At 52.1% G+C, this 19,769-nt stretch overlaps 2 protein-coding genes and 1 pseudogene across 7 annotated transcripts in view; 2 read left to right on the top strand and 1 right to left on the bottom strand.

Moving 5' to 3' along the window:
* The window catches only part of SLC2A1 (solute carrier family 2 member 1), a 29,692-nt gene extending 17,663 nt beyond the window's left edge, over window positions 1-12,029 (top strand). For 3 of the 6 annotated variants that reach the window (XM_057707641.1, XM_057707603.1, XM_057707611.1), the window contains 8 exons: window positions 6,706-6,866; window positions 7,035-7,275; window positions 7,925-8,087; window positions 8,175-8,362; window positions 8,597-8,701; window positions 9,156-9,257; window positions 10,456-10,659; window positions 10,948-12,029. In XM_057707641.1, coding sequence (XP_057563624.1) covers window positions 6,706-6,866; window positions 7,035-7,275; window positions 7,925-8,087; window positions 8,175-8,362; window positions 8,597-8,701; window positions 9,156-9,257; window positions 10,456-10,659; window positions 10,948-11,148 — 1,365 coding nt within the window. In that variant the 3' untranslated portion in view covers window positions 11,149-12,029. Of the gene's footprint in view, window positions 1-6,686; window positions 6,867-7,034; window positions 7,276-7,924; window positions 8,088-8,174; window positions 8,363-8,596; window positions 8,702-9,155; window positions 9,258-10,455; window positions 10,660-10,947 lie in introns of all 6 variants that reach the window. The other 3 variants (XM_057707620.1, XM_057707636.1, XM_057707630.1) reach the window with 1 other exon arrangement.
* Window positions 12,030-12,168: 139 nt separating this feature from the next.
* LOC130835795 (protein BEX3-like) lies at window positions 12,169-18,484 on the top strand (annotated as a pseudogene).
* On the bottom strand, window positions 18,068-18,706 carry LOC130835802 (transcription initiation factor IIA subunit 2-like). The gene is made up of 2 exons (XM_057707661.1): window positions 18,293-18,706; window positions 18,068-18,220 (listed from the first exon to the last, which is right to left on the bottom strand). Exons 1-2 carry the CDS (start codon window positions 18,476-18,478, stop codon window positions 18,068-18,070), a joined length of 339 nt encoding a protein of 112 aa, XP_057563644.1. The 5' UTR covers window positions 18,479-18,706.
* Between the last annotated feature and the right edge of the window lie 1,063 nt (window positions 18,707-19,769).

Raw genomic sequence — 19,769 nt, 5'->3', positions numbered from 1 at the left:
TAATAACCCCATTAGGTAGACACTATAATCCCTGTTTTATAAGAAACTGGGGCACAGAGACGTTCAGTAATTAAACCAAGGACATACAGCTAGTAAGTGGCAGAACTGGGATTTAAATCCAAGGAGTCTGGCTCCAGTCTGTGTCCTTGACCGCCAGAGAAGGAATGGCAGTTACACTTACAGGCACCGAAACACCCTTTTACATGCCAGCAATTGCTACCCAGCTGCTCCCTCCTGCTCTGACTTCAAGCTGAGTCAAGCTCATGCACGCAAGACATCTCAGTTTCCCACACGCAGTTGCGCAACCTCTTACACCATGACACCGTGCCACAGCTCCTCATCTCTTAAGCCCCTCAGATTCATGGCTTGTTTATCAATTAGTGACAGTGCTTTCTGCCTCCAGCCCTGTACTGAGGCCCAGATGAATCAGACCGTCCCCTTGTTGGAACTGAGTCTAGAGGGAGCACACAGCGCCTCATAGTTAGCTGTCCTACTTAGCTGTCCTTGGTCGGGCAGACTGGTGGGAGCAGACAAGGGGGCGGGAGAGGGTACCTGGCCACAGAGCAGGGTTTTTCTCAACACCATAGACTTTTGTGGCCAGATAGTTCTTTGGCATCACGGGGGCTGTGCCGTGCATTGTAGGATGTTTAACAGCATCCCTGGTCTCTACCGCCTACCAGTGTGACAACCAAAAATGTCTCCAGGCATCACCAGATGTCCTCCCGAGGGGGCCAAATTGCCCCTTTTTGGGAACCACTGCTGTCATGAAGGGGTGGTTGTGAAGGCTCTCCAGAGGAGGGATTGCCCCATTCTTTGAAAGTGACCAACAGCTCACCAAGCAGAAGGCAAAGAAGCAGGAAGGCGAAGGTGCAGAGGTGTGGGGGCCCAGGCAGCATGGGGGCGTTGCCATGTGGGGTGGGAAGAGACACTTCATCCTGAGGGTGCTGGGGAGCCAAGAAAAGCTGTGAGCAGGGGAAACGAAGATCCTTCTGTTTGCAGGGGAGACCCCAGCGGCCAGGGACCGGTGAGGAGGTCCGAGCGAAGGCTTGGAGAGAAGCCATGTCGGGGCTTTTCCAGAAAAGCAGCCTGGGTGGCCTGATCATCTGCTCTGGGGTTGGGCCCCCACTTCTAGCTCTATCTGGCTGCCCGGGTCTCTTCACCAGGCTCCAAGGAGAGGCCCTGGGGAACCCAGAAGCTATCTGTCCAGCTATCTGGAGCATCTGTCCCTGAACTCCCAGCTGACCCTGGGGAGTGGCTGGGTTGCTATGGAGACATACCCTCTGGTCTGAGGGTAGGGGCAGCCCCAGTTGTGGGGGAGGGGTAGGTAGGGAACCAGACATAGGGCTCGAAGTCAGGCTGAGGGACTGAACTGGACAAGAAGGCCCTTTCCTCCTTCTGACTGGAGCTCAAAGCTTGGGTGGCTGTTTAACCCTCTCATCCCCACAGTATATCTAAGAGAGAGAAGAAAGGGTTGAGAGAGAGCTGATTCCCTCTTGGGATGGTCTAGAAGACCAGACCTCTCCAGGGAAAATGTTGTGACCAGCCAGAAGTTCCAAAACGTATACTCCTCTTGGCAGTGGTCTGGAATTCTAGAACACGGGTTGGCAGGGGGACCAAATCCAGCTAGCAGCCTGTCTCTGTATGGCCTGTGAGCTAAGAATGGCTTTTCTTGTTTAAAAGGTTGGGGGGAGGGGAGGGAAGAAAAATAAGCAACAGAGGCCATATGTGGTCAGCAGACCCTAATATTTTCTATCTAGCCTTTTACATAAATTGTTTATACCAATCCCTGATCCAAACTTTGACTTGTATGCTCCCTGCTGACAGGGGACTCACTACCTGTAACATGGGTAAGCTCATCCTCTGAAGCCTAGAAAGCTCTTCTTTCCCCTGAGCTGAAGTCTGTGCCCTGGGGCTCTGAAGACCTGCTAAGTCCCTCAGTCTGGGGCAGCCAGCAAGTTCTGAAGATAGAGCTTTATTGCCCAAGACAAGCCCTTAGTTCCTTCAGGTTCTTTCTTGTACTGTAAATTCCTTAGGATAATGCTTTGTCTTCCAGCAATTTAAAAATGGAAAACTCTGATCTTAATGTTCCTCTCAAAGAGGTGGCTTCTCTCCTTGAGAGAACAGTCAACATGAGGAACCACTTACTCCATGCGCCAGGCAGTGGGCCCTGCCTCACGCCCAGAGCCTCACTGCAGACACTGCCCTGACACAGAGGAAGTCAGAACTTCCGCTCTAGACAGGCAAACATGTCCTTCGGCCACAGTTACTCATGCAGGGCAGGGAGGGGCGATGACAGACATGACACAAGCCTCTCCCCACCCTCACCCCCAGGAGAACTGCTGGGATGAGGAATAGCTTTTGACTGGAAACCATTCAGTCCAGGGCATGGCAGCTGCCCAGGGCCATCCTGTTCTCCATGCTGGCCCCTCCGGTGTCGCCCAGTGAGCCTCTGCCCTCTAGGTTCAATGAGGGGATGCTTGGACCAAGAGCTCGAATAGTCCCTCAACTCCGGACCCGCCCTTTCTCCCCAGCAAGCCTGCACTCACCCCGACCCTCACCCTCGGCAGGGGGAGGGGTTGGGAATGGGCTGGGAAGGGAGCAGAGACAGACAGAGGGCTGAGTCTGGTCCACTTGATGGCCAGGCAGTCGGCCAGGGACTCGGAATCTGGCTTCAGTGGATGGCAGGAGTCAGGAGCAGAATCCAGGTGAGACCTAGGGCAGGTTCTGTGCAGGTAGAGAGGAGGACCGATCAGGAGGAAGAATTTGACGGACAGGAGCTGGTGAGTGACTGGATATGGGGCAGTGGCAGGATCAAGGGTATCTCCCAGGCTTGTAACCAGACGGCGAGGAAGGAGCATTCAGAAGAAGCACGCGTGAGGCCTCGCCTCAAACGTGAGCCGGGGCTGGGGAGGCTGCCAGGAACCTCGCTGTGGAGTCTGCGTCTGTGGGGTCCTGTTAAAGGAGCAGAGCAGTAAGGCTCCTCTTCCCTGAGGGGCACCCAGCCACTACTGGATGATGCTGAGGGCAGCGGCTGGGCGGAAGAGGTGACCCCAGAACTTCGCCCCACAGAAGGTGCTTCTATTCTCCAGGGACCCTCTGCCTTTCCTAGGCCAAGGGCCAGCTGTTCACCCCACATAGGGCGTGGACCCCTGGGGGAGAGGACAGAGAGCCCGCACACCACCTGTAGAAAAGGAAAACCACATTTAGCTTCTTCCCACAAATTTCAAGCACCAGATCAAGAGGCAGGAACCCACCGGGCAGCCTCGGCTTGGCCAGGAAGTGCGGCGGGGGTGGGGTGAGGAGGATGAGCCTGGGGCCGAGGTGGAGGGAGCTGGCTGCTCACCCTCCCCCAACCCCATAAAGTGGTCAAGGAGCAAGGGGTTCGGGAGCCATAAAGGAGCTAGCCCTGGACAGGGTTTGGCCCCTCTGACTTGTTACCACACGCAAGAGACAACTGGGGAGGCCTGGTAACACTCACTTACACGTGGTTCCTCAACACCTCCAGCCAGACCCCAAGGAGCAGGTTAAAGACCTCAGCCTCACGCCCTTAAACCCATGTAGGTAGTAAGTACTTACTACCTAAATACTACATGGATTGACTCTGCACACAATTCAGACACGTTCCATCAGCTGACTTGGCAAATTTTAAAACCATACGTGGAGAGTTCTGTGAGACAAGCATCTGAACCACGGAGGGCGGGGGTGTCCCTGAGAACCACAGGATGCAAAAATTAAACGCCATTTGAGGCAAACCTCTCGTTGCCCCTGCAGAGTCCCAAGGACATCAGGGTTCTGGAGCCCTGCTTGTAGGTCTAGTTGCTCAGGGCGGCGGTGTGTGAGGGACAGGAGAGAGAACGGTTTCCACCCAGATGATGGGCCCCTGAGGGGTGAGGGCCATTTATCTGGCCAGTTCCCGTATCCAGGACAGCGCACTCCCTACAGAGCCTGATAGGTGGGGCATTGCTGTCCCCGGGCAGTCCTCCTCCAGGGTTGGTTCTGTCCTTTGCAGAACACAAGCACTGTGTGAAATCTGCCTTCTCTGCCCCTGGCAGAAGCCAGGGCTTCCAGGAGTAGAGCCAAAGGCCCTTTCATTGCCTCCTCCATCTACTCGCCAGGCGCCCCTGAATCAGCTCTGGGACAGGCCCTGTGGTGAATCCACTGGGGTCCCTGCCCTCAGGGAGGACAGACTCCTTGGGACCCTCTGGGCTGGATCTCAAAAGGTTTCACTGTGGTAAGGCAGGGTGGGCCCTCCAGGAGGGGTAACCATGGAAGCGGGGGAAAGGGTGCGTAGGCCAAGGGTAGAGATGGTGGGAGGTGGCACCTGATATCTGGCAGGTGCCTTGATTTTGAATTACAGGGGTAGGCTCCGTTAGCTTTTTTTTTTCCTTTTAAAAAGTTTTATTGAGATATAATTGACATACAATAAACTGCATATATTTAAGGTGTATAATTTGATATTTTTTTCTTATGTCATCTATTTTATAGATATTAATGTATATACGGCAATCCCAATCTCCCAGTTTACCCCCCCCCCCCCCCGCCCCACTTTCCTGCCTTGGTGTCCATATGTTTGTTCTCTACATCTGTGTCTCTATTTCTGCCTTGCTAACCAGCTGATCTATATCATTTTTCTAGATTCCACTTGTATGTGTTAATATACAATATTTCTTTTTCTGACTTATTTCACTCTGTATAAGTCTCTAGGTACATCCATGTCTCCACAAATGACCCAATTCTGTTCCTTTTTATGGCTGAGTAATATTCCATTGTATATATGTACCACATCTTCTTTGTCCATTTGTCTGTTGATGAACATTTAGTTTGCTTCCACGTCCTGGCTATTGTAAATAGTGCTGCAGTGAACATTGGAGTGCATGTATGTGTCTTTTTGAATGATGGTGTTCTCTGGGTATATGCCCAGTAGTGGGGTTGCTGGGTCATATGGTAATTCTATTTTTAGTTTTTTAAGGAACCTCCATACTGTTCTCCATAGTGACTGTATCAGTTTATGTTCCCACCAACGTCAAGAGCGTTCCCTTTTCTCCACACCCTCTCCAGCATTTATTGTTTGTATATTTTCTGATGATACCCATTCTAACCGGTGTGAGGTGATACCTCATTGTAGGTTTGATTTGCAGTAGGCTCCGTTAGCTTTTGTCAGTGGCCTGTGCTGCCCTTGGGTCAGTACCGGAACGGGTGGACTCCTTTGTCTCAGTGGTGGTGCCAAGCACCATGTGAGCCCTGCAAGTGTGTTTCATTAAATCCCCGCAGCACTATGAAGTGGATATTACTAATGTCATCATTTGAGATGGAATCGTTTGCCCTCGGTCACACTGGAGATGAGTGGTACAGCTGGGTCTGAACTTGGTTGCATTCCGGTTCCTAACCCCTGTGCTGTCCGGCTTCCCTGGACAGACAAGTAAACCACTCAGTGGGCGTTCCTGGGACTGTGGGCCTTGGTTCCCCCTTTGGCAGTTGTGGCCACCCACAGCCTCCTCTTCTGCTAGACCCCTGGAGCTTGCGAGGGTTAGGGAGGGCCAAGAGCAGCGCCAGTGGAGGTGGTGCCGTATGAGAGACTCCATACTACCCGGTGCGCGCGCGAATCTGCAGTGGGGAGGGGTGCCGGATGGGTTGGGCTCGCATGGAGTTGAGTCTGAGCTGCAAGTGGTGAGGGGAGGAGGGGCGTGCAGGTTTGTGACTGGCTGAAGCCAGGAACATTCAGATTATATGAGCACGAGTACGTGTGTGTGATGGCGTGTGTACACAGGAAGCTGTTTCTGGGTACACTGGGCCTGTGCCAGGCATATGGCTGGGTGGGTCTGGCGCTGGGCATGGACCTGCGTCACCTGAGAGCAGGGGGAGTGTGCACAGGCAGAACCGGTGCTGCCTGCCTGCCACATTCCAGGCCTGGGCTGGCCGGGCCCTCCGCTTGGTGCGGGCAGGGCTAGCGGGCAGGCCTGTGCTAGTACAGGTGTCTCCAGTTCTTGGAACTGCTTCCTTGTCCGTAGCTTTCCCCGTACCTCCCAGCTGGGCACCTGGGAAAGGGGATGAGGCCACGGGTCCTCCAGAGGGGGACTCCCAGTTCAGCCAGAACGGGCTGGGCCTGGGGGTAGAAAGCGGCAGTGTGGGCCTCACGCGCGTTTGTGTGCAAGTCGCTCACGCCAGGCCCTGCGTGCAAAGTGAGCCTGCCCTTCCCTTCCTCCCAGGGCTTCTGTCCAACTGTATTTCCTCCCCAGTAAGGGGGGTTGGGGAGAGGGCCAGGGTGGCAGGAGCAGGGACCTCAGGCACCTTGAGGGAAAAGGCGGCACGTGGGAAGAAGCACTCCCTCTCTGAGCCTCTCTCTGCTCTGCCTAAACTTCCACCACTAGTCACTTGCCATCACCCCCAGAAAGTCCTGTTGAGCACCTGCAACCACAGGGCACTGGAAACCACACCTGGGGGAGGTATGGGAGTTGGCACCACTCTCCCTCAGAGACAGAGCCCAGCCTCTTGTGTTTCACGGGTCACGGGGGGCTGGGGGGTGGGGGAGGCTGAGGCCCGCCAAAGGGGAGGGACCTGGTTTAGGAAAACACAGTGAGTTTGGGGCTGGGCCCCTGGGCCCCCTCCAGCATCCCGTGGTAAAATGGTCCTCTGTGAGTGGGGAGTATAACGGAAAAGGACGGCTGGGTCCTGGCCTCGCCCACCAGGCCTCTTCTCCTTCTGCAGGTGATCGAGGAGTTCTACAACCAGACATGGATCCACCGCTATGGGGAGAGCATCTTGCCCGCCACACTGACCACACTCTGGTCCCTCTCCGTGGCCATCTTCTCTGTGGGGGGCATGATTGGCTCCTTCTCTGTGGGCCTTTTTGTGAACCGTTTTGGCCGGTGAGCAGAAGGGGTCCTGGCCCTGCCCAGGGAGTCCCAGATGGGAGTGGGAGGTGGGGGGCCTTCCCTCACTGTCCTAGGGTATTACCTGTGACCCAGCCCCTGGGGCCTCCAGGGGGATCCAGGCGCCTGCCTGACCTGTGACCTCCTCCCCTTGCCACCCGCCAGGCGGAATTCGATGCTGATGATGAACCTGCTGACCTTCGTGTCCGCTGTGCTCATGGGCTTCTCAAAACTGGGCAAATCCTTTGAGATGCTGATCCTGGGTCGCTTCATCATCGGTGTGTACTGCGGCCTGACCACTGGCTTTGTGCCCATGTACGTGGGGGAGGTGTCCCCCACGGAGCTTCGCGGGGCCCTGGGTACCCTGCACCAGCTGGGCATCGTCGTCGGCATCCTCATCGCCCAGGTAAGCCCCCACCGGTGGCTCCAGTCCCTTGGGTGTGTGTCAGATTCGACTTCTTACCGAGCCTTCCACAGCCCTGCAGAGGACAGCCTCGTGCACACATCCTAGGCACAGGTCCCAAGAATGCACCACCTCTCACCTTCCCCACTCCCAGTGGGAGAGCAAGTCCAGATGCCTTGACCCTTCTCATCCCAGCCCACTCAGCTTTGCGTCCTTTCTTCTCGCCTTGGGGACCCAACCACAGGGCAGCCCACTGGTTCCTCAACAGGCCGGCTCTCTCACAATTCCAGGCCTTGATGCCTGTGTGTACATGCGCTCCCCCCTCTCAAGGCTCTCCCTGCCCCATCCCTAAATCGTCCTGTGGCAGAGTAAGTAGTCCCCATCTCCCCTGCCAGACACGTCTGCAGCCCTGCCATCTTATCCCCCACTAATGCTGTGAGGTGGGTCCTACTTCCCCCCTGCCACAGATGAGGAAACTGAGGTTCACAGAAGTTAAGCCTCACACTAGTGGTGCAGCTAGACTCAGAGCTAGAGCCCTCTCTCTGATGCAGCAGCTGCCACAAAGCAGGTGAAGGCCCCTGGGTGGAGCGGGGCCGGGAGCGGGCCCAGGACAAGGTGCTTACAGCCAGTGCCCTGGCCCTGCCTTCCGCAGGTGTTCGGCCTGGACTCCATCCTGGGCAACCAGGAGCTGTGGCCCCTGCTGCTGAGCGTCATCTTCATCCCGGCCCTGCTGCAGTGCGTCCTGCTGCCCTTCTGCCCCGAGAGCCCCCGCTTCCTGCTCATCAACCGCAACGAGGAGAACCGCGCCAAGAGCGGTACGGCGGGCCCCGCCCCTCCCCGCCCCCCGGCCCCGGCCTCCTCCCTGCTCTGAGCCACCCCTACCTTCCCTCCGGCCCCTCCAGTGCTGAAGAAGCTGCGCGGGACCTCGGATGTGACCCGCGACCTGCAGGAGATGAAGGAGGAGAGCCGGCAGATGATGCGGGAGAAGAAGGTCACCATCCTGGAGCTGTTCCGCTCGGCCGCCTACCGCCAGCCCATCCTCATCGCCGTGGTGCTGCAGCTGTCCCAGCAGCTGTCCGGCATCAACGCTGTGAGTGCCCCTCACCCACGCTCTCCTGTGGCCCCAGCCAAACCCTGCAGTCAGGTGCATGCTGTGGACAGATCCCACACTTAAAACAACAGACGAGCCCCTGCCAGAGGAGCAGCTCTCCTATAGGACCAAAATCCACACGGGCATTGGTGCCGTGTCCCGCACCCACTGGGACAGAGGCCAGGGAAGAGCCACAGCACCCAGCCGAGCCCCCACGACATCTGTGTCCCGTAGGTTTTCTACTACTCCACGAGCATCTTCGAGAAGGCGGGGGTGCAGCAGCCCGTGTACGCCACTATCGGCTCTGGCATCGTCAACACAGCCTTCACTGTCGTGTCGGTGAGTCTTCTGCATCGTTGCCCACAGCCAGTCAGCAGCTGGGGTCCAGCCTGGGGCCTCAGGGCATCAGGGCCTCATGACTGAACAGCAGCCTTTACTGCGAGCCAGGCGTGCATCATGTGCTCCCTAAGTGCTCTCTCTCATTTCATCTTCAACAACTTGTCAAGTTCATTACTCGTATCAAATAACTGATGACACATGCTCAGAGAAGTGCAATGGCTGGCCCAAGGCCACAGCCAGAATGCTCAGCTGTCTGGCTCTCGGGGGCCAGCTCTCATCCCCTTGGATCCTATGTAGTCCCAGAGCCGAGCCCCAGGGAGGAGGCAGTACGTCTGCCCCTCCATCTCTGCAGTGCCGTGTGGCTTTCCCAGCACTTGGGGCCACCCTCCTAGGGGAAGGGGTGTGTTCAGAGGGGCACCAGGCGGGGTGGCATTGACTGTTTCTCCGCCCACAGCTGTTTGTGGTGGAGCGAGCCGGCCGGCGGACCCTGCACCTCATAGGCCTGGCGGGCATGGCAGGCTGTGCAGTGCTCATGACCATCGCGCTGGCGCTGCTGGTGAGTCCCACGCTGTGGCGGAGAGGTGGCAGGTGGCGGTGGGGGAGGACGGGAGATGTGGGCATCAGATCCCAAAGCGCCCGTCTCAGCCTCAGGCTGAGCAGCATCCGGAGGCCATGTGGGGGCTGCCCTCTCCCTGGTTCTGCCCCCCACACCCCCAGGCTTGGGCCTGACCTTCTGCCTCCTTAGGCTGTCTCCTTCCATCCCACTCACATCCTGTCTTGAACCGGCTCCTCCCTGTTTGGTGCTTGCTCACCACTGCACCTCTGGCGCCAGACTTCAAGTTCCCTCTCCCCAGGAGATGCTTTGCCCGATACTAAATTTCTCAGCCTTCCTCTGCAGCTTCAATTCATCTTGAGAACAGCCCTAGAAAATAATGCCCTCTTTACCACAGAGGCGCGGAAACATGCCTTACCTCACTCAGTCCTCACGATGCACAGGTGTAGTTCAGTCAATATTTCCATTTCTCGGGTAAGGAAACCTCCCCCGGTGAGGTTAGTAACGCAGCAGATAAAGGACGCAGCCAGGAATCAACCTCAGGTCTGCTGGCCCCAAGCCTGTGACTGTAATCTCTATGATAACCGTCCCAGGCACTTCACACACACTTGCTTGTTCAACACCTGGGCAAGGAAAGCACCAGTACGCTCATTTTACTGCTGAACCGAGGCTTAGAGAGCACGGGGATGGCTGAGAGGCCCAGCGCACTGCAGGCAGTGAGCAGCAGATCTGGGATCTGGAACAAAGCCCATATAACGTTTCTACTGCAGCCTCCTCGAGAATGATTATGTGTAGAACCACATGCCTGCTCTGTGTCAGGTCCTGAACCGGGTACCGTACAAGCCCTCTAACACCCACCCCCAGGAATGTTCTTCCACATCCTCCTGCGGTAAGCAGACTTCTCCGGAGCCAGAGCCAGGGACCTCTTTTTAGCACCTCCCGTGTGCAACTACATGACCATTCGAGAGGGCAGACACAAGCTCACAACCACCATGCAGGACTTAAACGGTTTCGTTCAGATGAGGAATCCGAGACCCAGCACAGGGTATCTAAGTCACACGGCAAATCCAGGATCAGCCCCAGGTCTCCTGCCTTCCAGCCCAGAGCTCTTAGTCCTGCTCTGGGCCGCCTCTGCAGTTCTTTCCTCTGAGGATCTGGCACAGCCCAGTCTAACCTTCCTCCCCTCTCTCATCCTCAACAGGAGCAGCTGCCCTGGATGTCCTACCTGAGCATCGTAGCCATCTTTGGCTTCGTGGCCTTTTTCGAAGTCGGCCCCGGCCCCATCCCATGGTTCATCGTGGCTGAACTCTTCAGCCAGGGCCCTCGCCCAGCTGCCATTGCCGTCGCTGGTTTCTCCAACTGGACCTCAAATTTCATCGTGGGCATGTGCTTCCAGTATGTGGAGGTGAGAAACCCCAGAGTCCCCACACTCAGCGTTCCTCTCCTGCATGCAGGACCCCGTAGTGCTGTGCACAATGCTGTTCTTTCCTTAGCTTTGAATCGTCTGTTCTGCTCTGCCGTGGGAACCTGCTCCTATCGTATGCCAGGTGCAGCCAAGTTTAACACAGACTGGGTTGTAGGTGGTTGTTCCCTCTTTCAGATCAGAGGCCCAGAGGTAAAGTGACTTAGCCAAGGTCCTTCAGCCAGGATATATGGTCGGGTCTCCAACCGAGTGTTTCTGTGTGTCTTTCAGCAACTGTGTGGCCCCTACGTCTTCATCATCTTCACCGTGCTCCTGCTCCTGTTCTTCACCTTCACCTACTTCAAAGTTCCTGAGACGAAAGGCCGGACCTTCGATGAGATTGCTTCTGGCTTCCGGCAGGGGGGAGCAAACCAAAGTGACAAGACACCTGAGGAGCTGTTCCACCCCCTGGGAGCTGATTCCCAAGTGTGAGGTGCCCCACACCACCAGCCCGGTCAGCTCAGCAGCCCAAGGATCTCTCAGAGCACAGGCAGCTGGATGAGACTCAAACTGACAGATCTCAGCAGAGCCGGGCCTGGGGCTCCTTCCTGCAGCCAGCAGTGAAGTCCAGAAGAATATTTAGGACTTTAACGGCTCCAGGATTTTAACAAAAGACTGTTGCTCAGATCTATTCAGGCAAGCAACAGGTTTTATAATTTTTTTTATTACTGATTTTGTTATTATTTTTTTATCAGCCAGAGTCTCCTTTACCCACATCCCTGGCTTCACCTGAATGGCTCAGTGCCTGAGGGTGGGGACCAAACCCTGCCTAGACACTTGCCTTCTTTGCCAAGCTAATCTGTAGGGCTGGACCTATGACCCAAGGACAGACACACTAATCGAACTGCGAACTGAGTCTTCTACCCCAAGAGGTGGCTGTGGCCACTCCTTCTGTGGGCCTGGGTCTCCCCACCTAGGGGTCAGGCTCCATTAGGATTTGCCCATTCCTGTCTTTTCCTACCCAACCACTCAAATTAATCTCCCCTTGCCTGAGACCAGTCGGGAGCACTGGAGTGCAGGGAGGAGAGGGGAAGGGCCAGACTGGGCTGCCAGGTGCTAGTCTCCTTTGCACTGAGGGCCAGACGATCGCCGTGAGAAGAGGGCCATGGGAAACTCACAAACTATTCAAGAAGACATGGACACACCTGCCCTGCTGTGTATAGTTGGAAGATATTTATATATATATATATTTTTTGGTTGTCAATATTAAATACAGACACTAAGTTATAGTATATCTGGACAAACCAACTTGTAAATACACCACCTTACTCTGTAACTTACCTAAGCAGATATAAATGGCTGGTTTTTAGTAACATGGTTTTGAAATGCTTGTGGGTTGAAGATAGGCAGATTTGGATGGGAATGTGAGAGAAACCGAGATCCAGTCACTTCCAAGTACCTTTGATCAACTTAAAAACCTGTTCGATCTCTACTACCTAGAGAAAGTCTAAAGATTGTGGCACCCGTGGCATTCCCATTTTCCTTCACATATGCTAGCTGGTGTTCAAAAAATGATAGCTGCGCGCTGACCTTGATGCTCAGGGCTTGATATGCATTATCTTGAATGTGAGGTAGGTACTATGTCTGTATGTTTGACAGGCTCAGAGAGGTTAATGTGCCTTAAGTCTCACAGCAAATATGCTAAAACCCCTGCTTTTAACAGTTATACTGTGGGAATTCCCTGGCGGTCCAGTGGTTAGGACTCAGTGCTTTCACTGTGGTGGCCCAGGTTCAGTCCCTGGTTGGGGTACTAAGATCCCACAAGGCACATGGCATGGCTGGAAAAACAAACAAAATTATACTGCACAACCCCTACCCCATACCCCAGTCCTCCCCCCAAACCCCCATCCCGTCCAAAGCAAAATGAACTATGTCCACTGCACGGGCAGAGTGAGCTGTCAAGCTGCCTTCTCCCATCTATTTAATTCAGAATGCCCGCTCTGATCCAGCTTACAGGCTACTGCACACTCTCTAAAGACTTCTAACCACCTTCTCCCAATCCCTGAATTTCAAGAGCACTTCATTTGTTCCTTTCCTGTGGCATTATATCTTTATAACAAGTCCTTTGTCACAAGTCCCTATTTCTCCCACTGGTCTCAATTTCATGGAAAGAAGTCAATTTGGTTCATCTGGGTTTTCAGTACTAAATACAGTGCTTGGTACTGAGCAGGCACTCAGAAAACAGTTGATGAAATAAAAGCACCAAGGATATTTGTCCCTAGAGGCTCAACAGACAAAATCGGGGGGGGGGGGGGATTATGCCTGTCGAAGCCTTAATAACTGCACACCGGAAGAACTATAAAATCTGTTTCGCATGAAAGGGGGTTGTAAGGAGAAGGTAAAAGGGAAAACCGGCACATTGTAATTGGCAGCGCCTACGTGTATTATCGTTACTACAAAGAATCTGAAGAATTAGCCATTCCCATCTCAGAAATAAGGAGTGAGGTTCAGAAAAGGGTTGTGCCTGAGCCTGGGGGCAGGGTGGTTTACCGATGAAGGGCTGGGACCAGGTGCGATGGAGGAGGCCTTATCACATGCCCCCAAAAGGCTTCTGTTGAAAGGAGTTAGCTCTTTAAGCTTCGTAGGGGCCCCGGGAGGGGTAACGCAAAGAGGAGTCAGGGGCCCAGGCTGCACGGTGTGCACTCAGGGCTCTTAAAATCCTATGGTGGCACTCTGGCGGCTGTTTCCACCGGATGGAAGGAAACGGACTAAGGGTGGGGTCCGGCAGAACAGGCACGCTGGAGGCCAGAGCTTAACGATGCAAAACAGATGGCGCCCCAGGCCCCGAAGCGGGGCAGAGCCCGGAAGCACCCCGCCCCCGCCCCAGCCCAGGGCTCCAGACCCTGGTCTGAAAAGGCCCGAGTACCCGCTCCCGGGTTCCCGCCCCACAGGGCTTGCACCAACGTGCCGGGCGCCATTATTTCCCAACTGCGAGGTGCACGCAGGCGCCGGGAGCCCCGGCTCGCCCCAGCCTGGGCCCACAATGCTCCGGGAGTCACAGCTTCCGGTCCCTTGACGCCTTTTCTCTAGGGACCGCAGTCCACCGTGGGTGCAGAAGAATTTGGGGCCAGGACGATCTTCCATCCTCCCCAGACATTAACAGCGATGCTCCAAGGCCCGCTCAGCAGTCGCGCACCCACATGGTTAGCATCCTTTGCTAACTTGCGGAAGGGGCGGGGCTACGCAGTGTCTCCACCAATCAGAACCGCAGTGTTAGGCTGGTGAGGAGCGGGCCCTAGGCTCCCACCAATCACAGCCTGGCTGCCCTGGGCGGCGGTCCAGGAGCCTCTTAGGGACCCAACGTATGTCTGTCTTCTGGGAGGTGCGTTTGCTCCAGGAGCTGGCTACCGTGGCTGGGTTAGCGTATTCATTCTGGGGAATGTAGCTCACCTGGGATACTTTACCGCGCATAAGGTGACGTCTACGGTTTGTGACGAAAAGGGGTGAATAGATAACGGGGCTACTCCCAGACGCCCTTCTTTTCCAGAGCTCCACGACCTGAGTTCTTCCAGGGCAGTTTTAGGGAGAAAATCCAACCATTCAGAATGTGTTCTTAATAGTGGGGAGAGAATATTCATTCTCTTCTGTGAAAACTACATTTTAATGCCTTTCTCATTCTATGAGTTTTATTTCCTAAGTCTCCAGCAAATCTAACCCCGTCTGTCCACTGCAATTGCTGGCCTTAGTTCAGATCCCTCATCATCTCTGCGGGGATCACTGCAGCACCTCCTCACTGTTCTCTCTGCTTCCTGTCTCCTTCCCCTCATTCTCCACACTGCGATCTTGGTGATCTTTCTAAAAGGCAAGTCTAGTCGTTTCTCTCGTCTACTTAAACATGGGTTTCCTGGGTCCCCATTTCCCTCAGGATAACGTCCAGCTTTCTGAGCCTGGAAATTCAAGGCTATTTGCAATCAGTTTCTAGCTCTCAGATGCAGCCTCCTCTCTCACCCCTGCCCACTCCACCACAACCATCCTCCAGGCATTGATCACTCTGTCCTCTGACCTCCACATACTCCTTCCCCTGTGGGCCTTGGGGCTTCCCTCCACACAGACTGCTCTGCCACCTACTCTTGTATTCCACCAGGTGACCATATTCCATCGCAGCCCAAGGAGTTGGCTGAGGAAGCGCCTGCTTGCGGGGCTGGCTAACCTGTTTCTTGGGGCACTGCTGCCCACTAGCGGCTGTTCTGTGAATGTTTCGGTCAGGGCTGGTTTTAACCTCAACCTCTCATCGGTTCAGAGAGAATTGATTGCTTTGGCAATTACCCTTCACTGGGACTATTAGAATAAATCCATTTGGTAATCCCATCCTCAGCACCCCAGAATGACTTCCTAAAGCAGTGTCTGACCACATTACTCTACAGCTTTAATGCTCCCCACTGTCTTATGGTAAAGTCCAAATTCCATAACCACACAGTCAAGATCTTTCACATTTGGGTCCTTGGAGACCTTATCTCCTGTCAACACCCTAAGATACAGCTAAACTGATGTACTGTGTTCCCTGGACAGCTCCTAACCTAACTATCTAATCTTAAAACTTGTTGTTCAAGCTCCTTCTTTCTCCGGGTCTATCTTTGTTCTCTCCATAAGGCTGTTTGATCTCAAAAAAGACCAAATCAACAGTCACTTTCTCTATGAGACGTTTGTTCATTCCTTTAACTGTTACTTACCTGAACACACACTCTTTGCCAAACTTTATCCTCAGCTGTGTGGTGTCTTGGAAAGAACATGGTTTCTAGAGTCAGATACAGTTGACTTCAGATTGTGGCTCTGCTACTTAGCTGAATAACCTTGGGTAAGTCACTTCACCTTTCCGATCTTCAACTTCCTCATCTGTTGTGATATTAAGATGAAATAAGATAATGTGTGTGTAATGCAGGTGTCAGAGTTATTCCATATTCCCCCTTCCATTCCTTTCATAAAGTCTGGTACTCACCCCCAAGGTTTCTGTGAATTACCAGGGATCTCTTCCCTTCACAAGGTCACCTCTGGCTCTGATGGTCGGCATCTCCTAAACCACCTGGTGCAGGGTTTCCAGTGCAAGCTCTTTCCTGTCATGGAACCGAGATCTTTTCATTAGTTTCACTTCATTCATTTACTGAGCACCTGCTGAGCACCAGGCATTGTTCTAGGGCTGGGGATATAGTAGTAAACAAAACAAAGATTTGCCTTCATGGAGCTTACATTCTGGTGGGGAGAACCAGCCATCAACAATCAACAAATGTATAATAAAGTATCTGTTGGTGATTTGTGTTATGGGGAAGAAAATGCAAACCAAAGAATAGAAGATGATGGATGTGAGGGTAGGGTGGGTGGGTTGAGATGATTTGAAGGTCTCCCTGAGGGAGTGATATTTGAACAAATTTGAATGAAGTAAGGGAGCAGATCATACACATAATCTGGGGGAAAGCCTTTTCTAATTCAAGAGAACAGCAGGTCCAAAGGTACAAAGGCAGGACCATGTCTGGTGTGTTGAAAGACCAGCAAGGAGGCCAGAATGGCCAGACCAGGGTGACAGGGAGATGAGGGCAGAGAGGTGGCAGGCTGCTAGATTGTTTAGGGCCTTATACATCACAAGAAGACTTTGGGTGAAGAGACTTCCCAGTTTTGATGTTTTGTTTGTGTTCATTATAATACGCAGTTATGCTCAGCAGGTTAGTTATCACAGGGTTGGTGAGCAAGTCCACCCTCTTATAACATACTTTACAGCTTGGAGGGGACTTACATTGCAACACATATAGTTTTCTGTAATGAAAGTATAGTTGTAAGGTGAAAACAACCCCTGGAAGATAATTATGAAAACAAATCTCTGACTCTTACAGAATTTTCACTGCCTTTTCCAGTAACAAGTCTTAGAAATTTCAGTTGCTCTCCAAGGTAGAAATAAGTATAAAGAATAAGTCTAGGCTCCTGTCTGGGTACCAGCTCCCCACTGCCCTGTGCACGGTGGGCTGGCATCAGGCCCGGGGAAACGGAGCGGGTCTGCGGGACTAAGTGTTGTGGTGGCACACTCGTGGTGGGAATCGGGAGGAGCAGGAGACAGCGAGGATAGGCCCAGGAAAATGAAGAAATGGAACAGCCCATGCAGAATGGAGAGGAAGACCGCCCTTTGGGAGGGGGCGAAGGCCACCAGCCAGCAGGAAATAACAGACAGGGACAGACTTGCTGACTTGCCCCTAATTTCCAATGGGCCATACCTAATAGGCAGGTCAAAGATGGGCTGGGTAGAGATGGAGATGATATGGAAATGTTCATGGAGGAGATGAGAGAAATCAGGAGAAAACTTAGGGAGCTGCAGTTGAGGAACTGTCTGCGTTTCCTTATAGGGGAGCTCTCTAATCAGCATGACCATCATGATGAATTTTGCCTTATGCCTTGACTCCTGACATTTTCCGTGAGATTAATACTGTGATTCCCACTGTTGTTCTCTTTTTCCTTGCATTCTCCTGATACGCCTTTACTGATCCATTTGCTGTGAGCCTTATGTAATTTCCATGTGTCAGGTGGGTTCTATATTACCAGCTTATAATTGGAGAGGGCTTTGGCACCCAATCTAAGTTTCTGTTGACAGTAGAGTTTCACCCATTTGCATGGGAAAATGTAAAGTTAAAAAGCAATTAAAAAGCAAAAGAACAAGAATAAGTTTAACCTAAACTTTCTAAAAATGGGAGGTAGATATTCTCTCTCCTCCCTCCCTTCTTTTTAAGCAGAGGGTACAAGGTCTATTGGTGTTTTGAACTTTCAAAAGCACTTGTGTCAACAGGCTTCATTCTGAGTTTCTGAGAAAGTACCATTGATACTTGTGGCCTAGGGTTTAAAATCTAATTTTAAACTAGGAAACTCAAAGTCCTCAGGGCCTATAATTTATTTCCACAAACCCTACTGCAGATTGTGATGTAATTTAGGTGTGTCTTAGTTCCCCCACCCCACCCCAGCCTGTTGACCCCCCAACCTTGATGTCTGCTTCTCAGTGGTAAACCCTCAAGAAGCTGAGAGTAGAAGTTGGAAGTGTGGGCTCTGGGGTCATATTGCCCAGGCAAGAATCCCCATCACTTTTTTTTTTTTTTTTTTGAGTTTTAAAATGTACCTATTAAAGAATGGTCTTAGGAAGGCAACACTGTTTGATTTGTCACTAAAAAAAAGTTCTGTTTCTTCATGCCGTATAATAAATGTAATGTAAGAGGATACAGAGTTATAAGCTTCTTTCTACTGGAATTCTCTGATAGTACAGCAGCACAGTGTAGTCATTTCTGCAATGCTAGAAGAAATTTTTTTAGAAGTCTCTTCTATGCTTCTCTTCAAAAGGCAATGAACAATAACAGAATGGCATTAAAAAGCCACTTTTTCCTATTCATTCTTTAGCATTGGAGCCAGTATTTTCATCATCACAGGCTGCAATTTTCACCTTATCCACTTTAATAAGTGCTGTCACCTTGCTGAATTCAACATCATTCGGTACAAAAGTCCACACATTATCACCAATTCTGTATGTGGTTAGAGAGCCCTTCAGTCCTGCAGATGATGTTTCAGATGTTTGCAATCTGAGTAACCCTTCAGGGAAGGTAGCCAAACAGACATAGCTCTGCCTGAAGTTGACTCTGTTTCTGACCCTCTGTGCCAGCAGTGAATTTACAGCCTTATCAAACTGAAGTAGAGCTTGAAGGGCAAGTTGGGGGGTAATCTGTTGAGACTGTGTGAGCTCATCGAGGCTCTCCTGAAGACTGTTTCCCGAAGTGGTATTTCTGTACCAGTGATGTGCCATGGCTTCGGAGGGAGAAATTCTTTTTCTTATTCAGGCTTGCATTGATGTCCTGTGGAAAAGGCACTTCCCCACCCAGGGCAGAGAGAAGCAGGGCAGCCAGGAGCCCAGCAGGACCGCCTCCACCACCCGCCTCTCCCATCACTTTCTTTTTTTTTCCCCCGTCACTTCCTATTGTCTTTTTACAGAGGTGGGAGTGGAGGCTGACACGGGACACAGTTAATAACACCTACCCCATGGAACTGTGAGGATGAGACAAGACCAAGCTGGTATAGTCTTACTGTGGTGCTTGATTATAGAAATGGTAAAAATTAGGACCTATTTTTATTTTCTCATAACCTTATTTCTCCATCCCTGTCATATTCTTTGAGCTCTGCTTACTATTGGCCAAGATTATAGCTAGCTAATCTTCCTAACTAAATGCCTACTGAGGAAAAGCCAGAGTGAGTGCCGGTTTCTCCCCTATCTCTGCTTGGAAGTTACATATATTTATGGCCACTATGATCCCTGGTAGCCAAGTTTCTATCTTTAATACCAGTAATGGCTAGTATTTAGATAGAGAGTGTTCTTTGTCAAGCACTGTCCTAAATCTATGACATAGACGAATACATTGGATCCTTAAACACCCTAGGAGGTGGTAGATAAATTATTACACCCATTGTATAGATGAGGCAACTGCAGTTGGGCCACCAACACAAAGCACACTCTGAAAGTGGCCTCTTGTTTCCATTCACACATGTGGGCTGACATGGCCTCGCTGCCTCTTTTGCAATCAAACCAAGAGGGAAAATGAGCCTTTATCTCCCATTACTCTGCCCGATAAAGAGGCAGTTATTATTCCCACTTATTGCTGAACAAATCAAGACATAAAGAAGTCAAGCAGTTCTTTTCTTGTCACATCATCATCCCCAGGGACAGTGCTATATGCTCTGCCAAGCACAACTGCTGAAGTACATGAAGTGCAATGGGTAAAGACGTGTTTTGAAATAATAGGAAGCACAGCGTTTTCATGTAAGTAATGCTGCATGTTGACTCTGACCTCTCTTAGACTCAAAAGTTTCTTTATCTATGAAATGATAATAACAAGTGAATCTATATCACAGGTTTGTGAGTATTGAATGAGGAAAGACTTATAGTACCTGGCTCATAGCAAGTGCTCATGGGGGTAAGGGATATTTAGGGAGTTTGGGATCAACATGTATACACTGCTATATTTAAAATGGGTAACCAACAAGGACCTACTGTGTAGCACAGGGAACTCTGCTCAATGTTATGTAGCAGCCTGGATGGGAGG

Source organism: Hippopotamus amphibius, chromosome 1 (assembly GCF_030028045.1).
Source record: "Hippopotamus amphibius kiboko isolate mHipAmp2 chromosome 1, mHipAmp2.hap2, whole genome shotgun sequence".
NCBI lineage: Eukaryota > Metazoa > Chordata > Mammalia > Artiodactyla > Hippopotamidae > Hippopotamus > Hippopotamus amphibius.
This window is presented reverse-complemented; position numbering and strand designations above follow the sequence as displayed.

Bases quoted from the DNA above. Each gene is read 5' to 3' on its own strand.
- LOC130835802 (XM_057707661.1), bottom strand. From the start codon at position 18,478: ATGGCACATCACTGGTACAGAAATACCACTTCGGGAAACAGTCTTCAG. The intron at 18,221-18,292 runs GTCTGTTTGGCT...GCAGGACTGAAG, and splicing joins TCAACTTCAGGCAGAGCTAT to GGCTCTCTAACCACATACAG.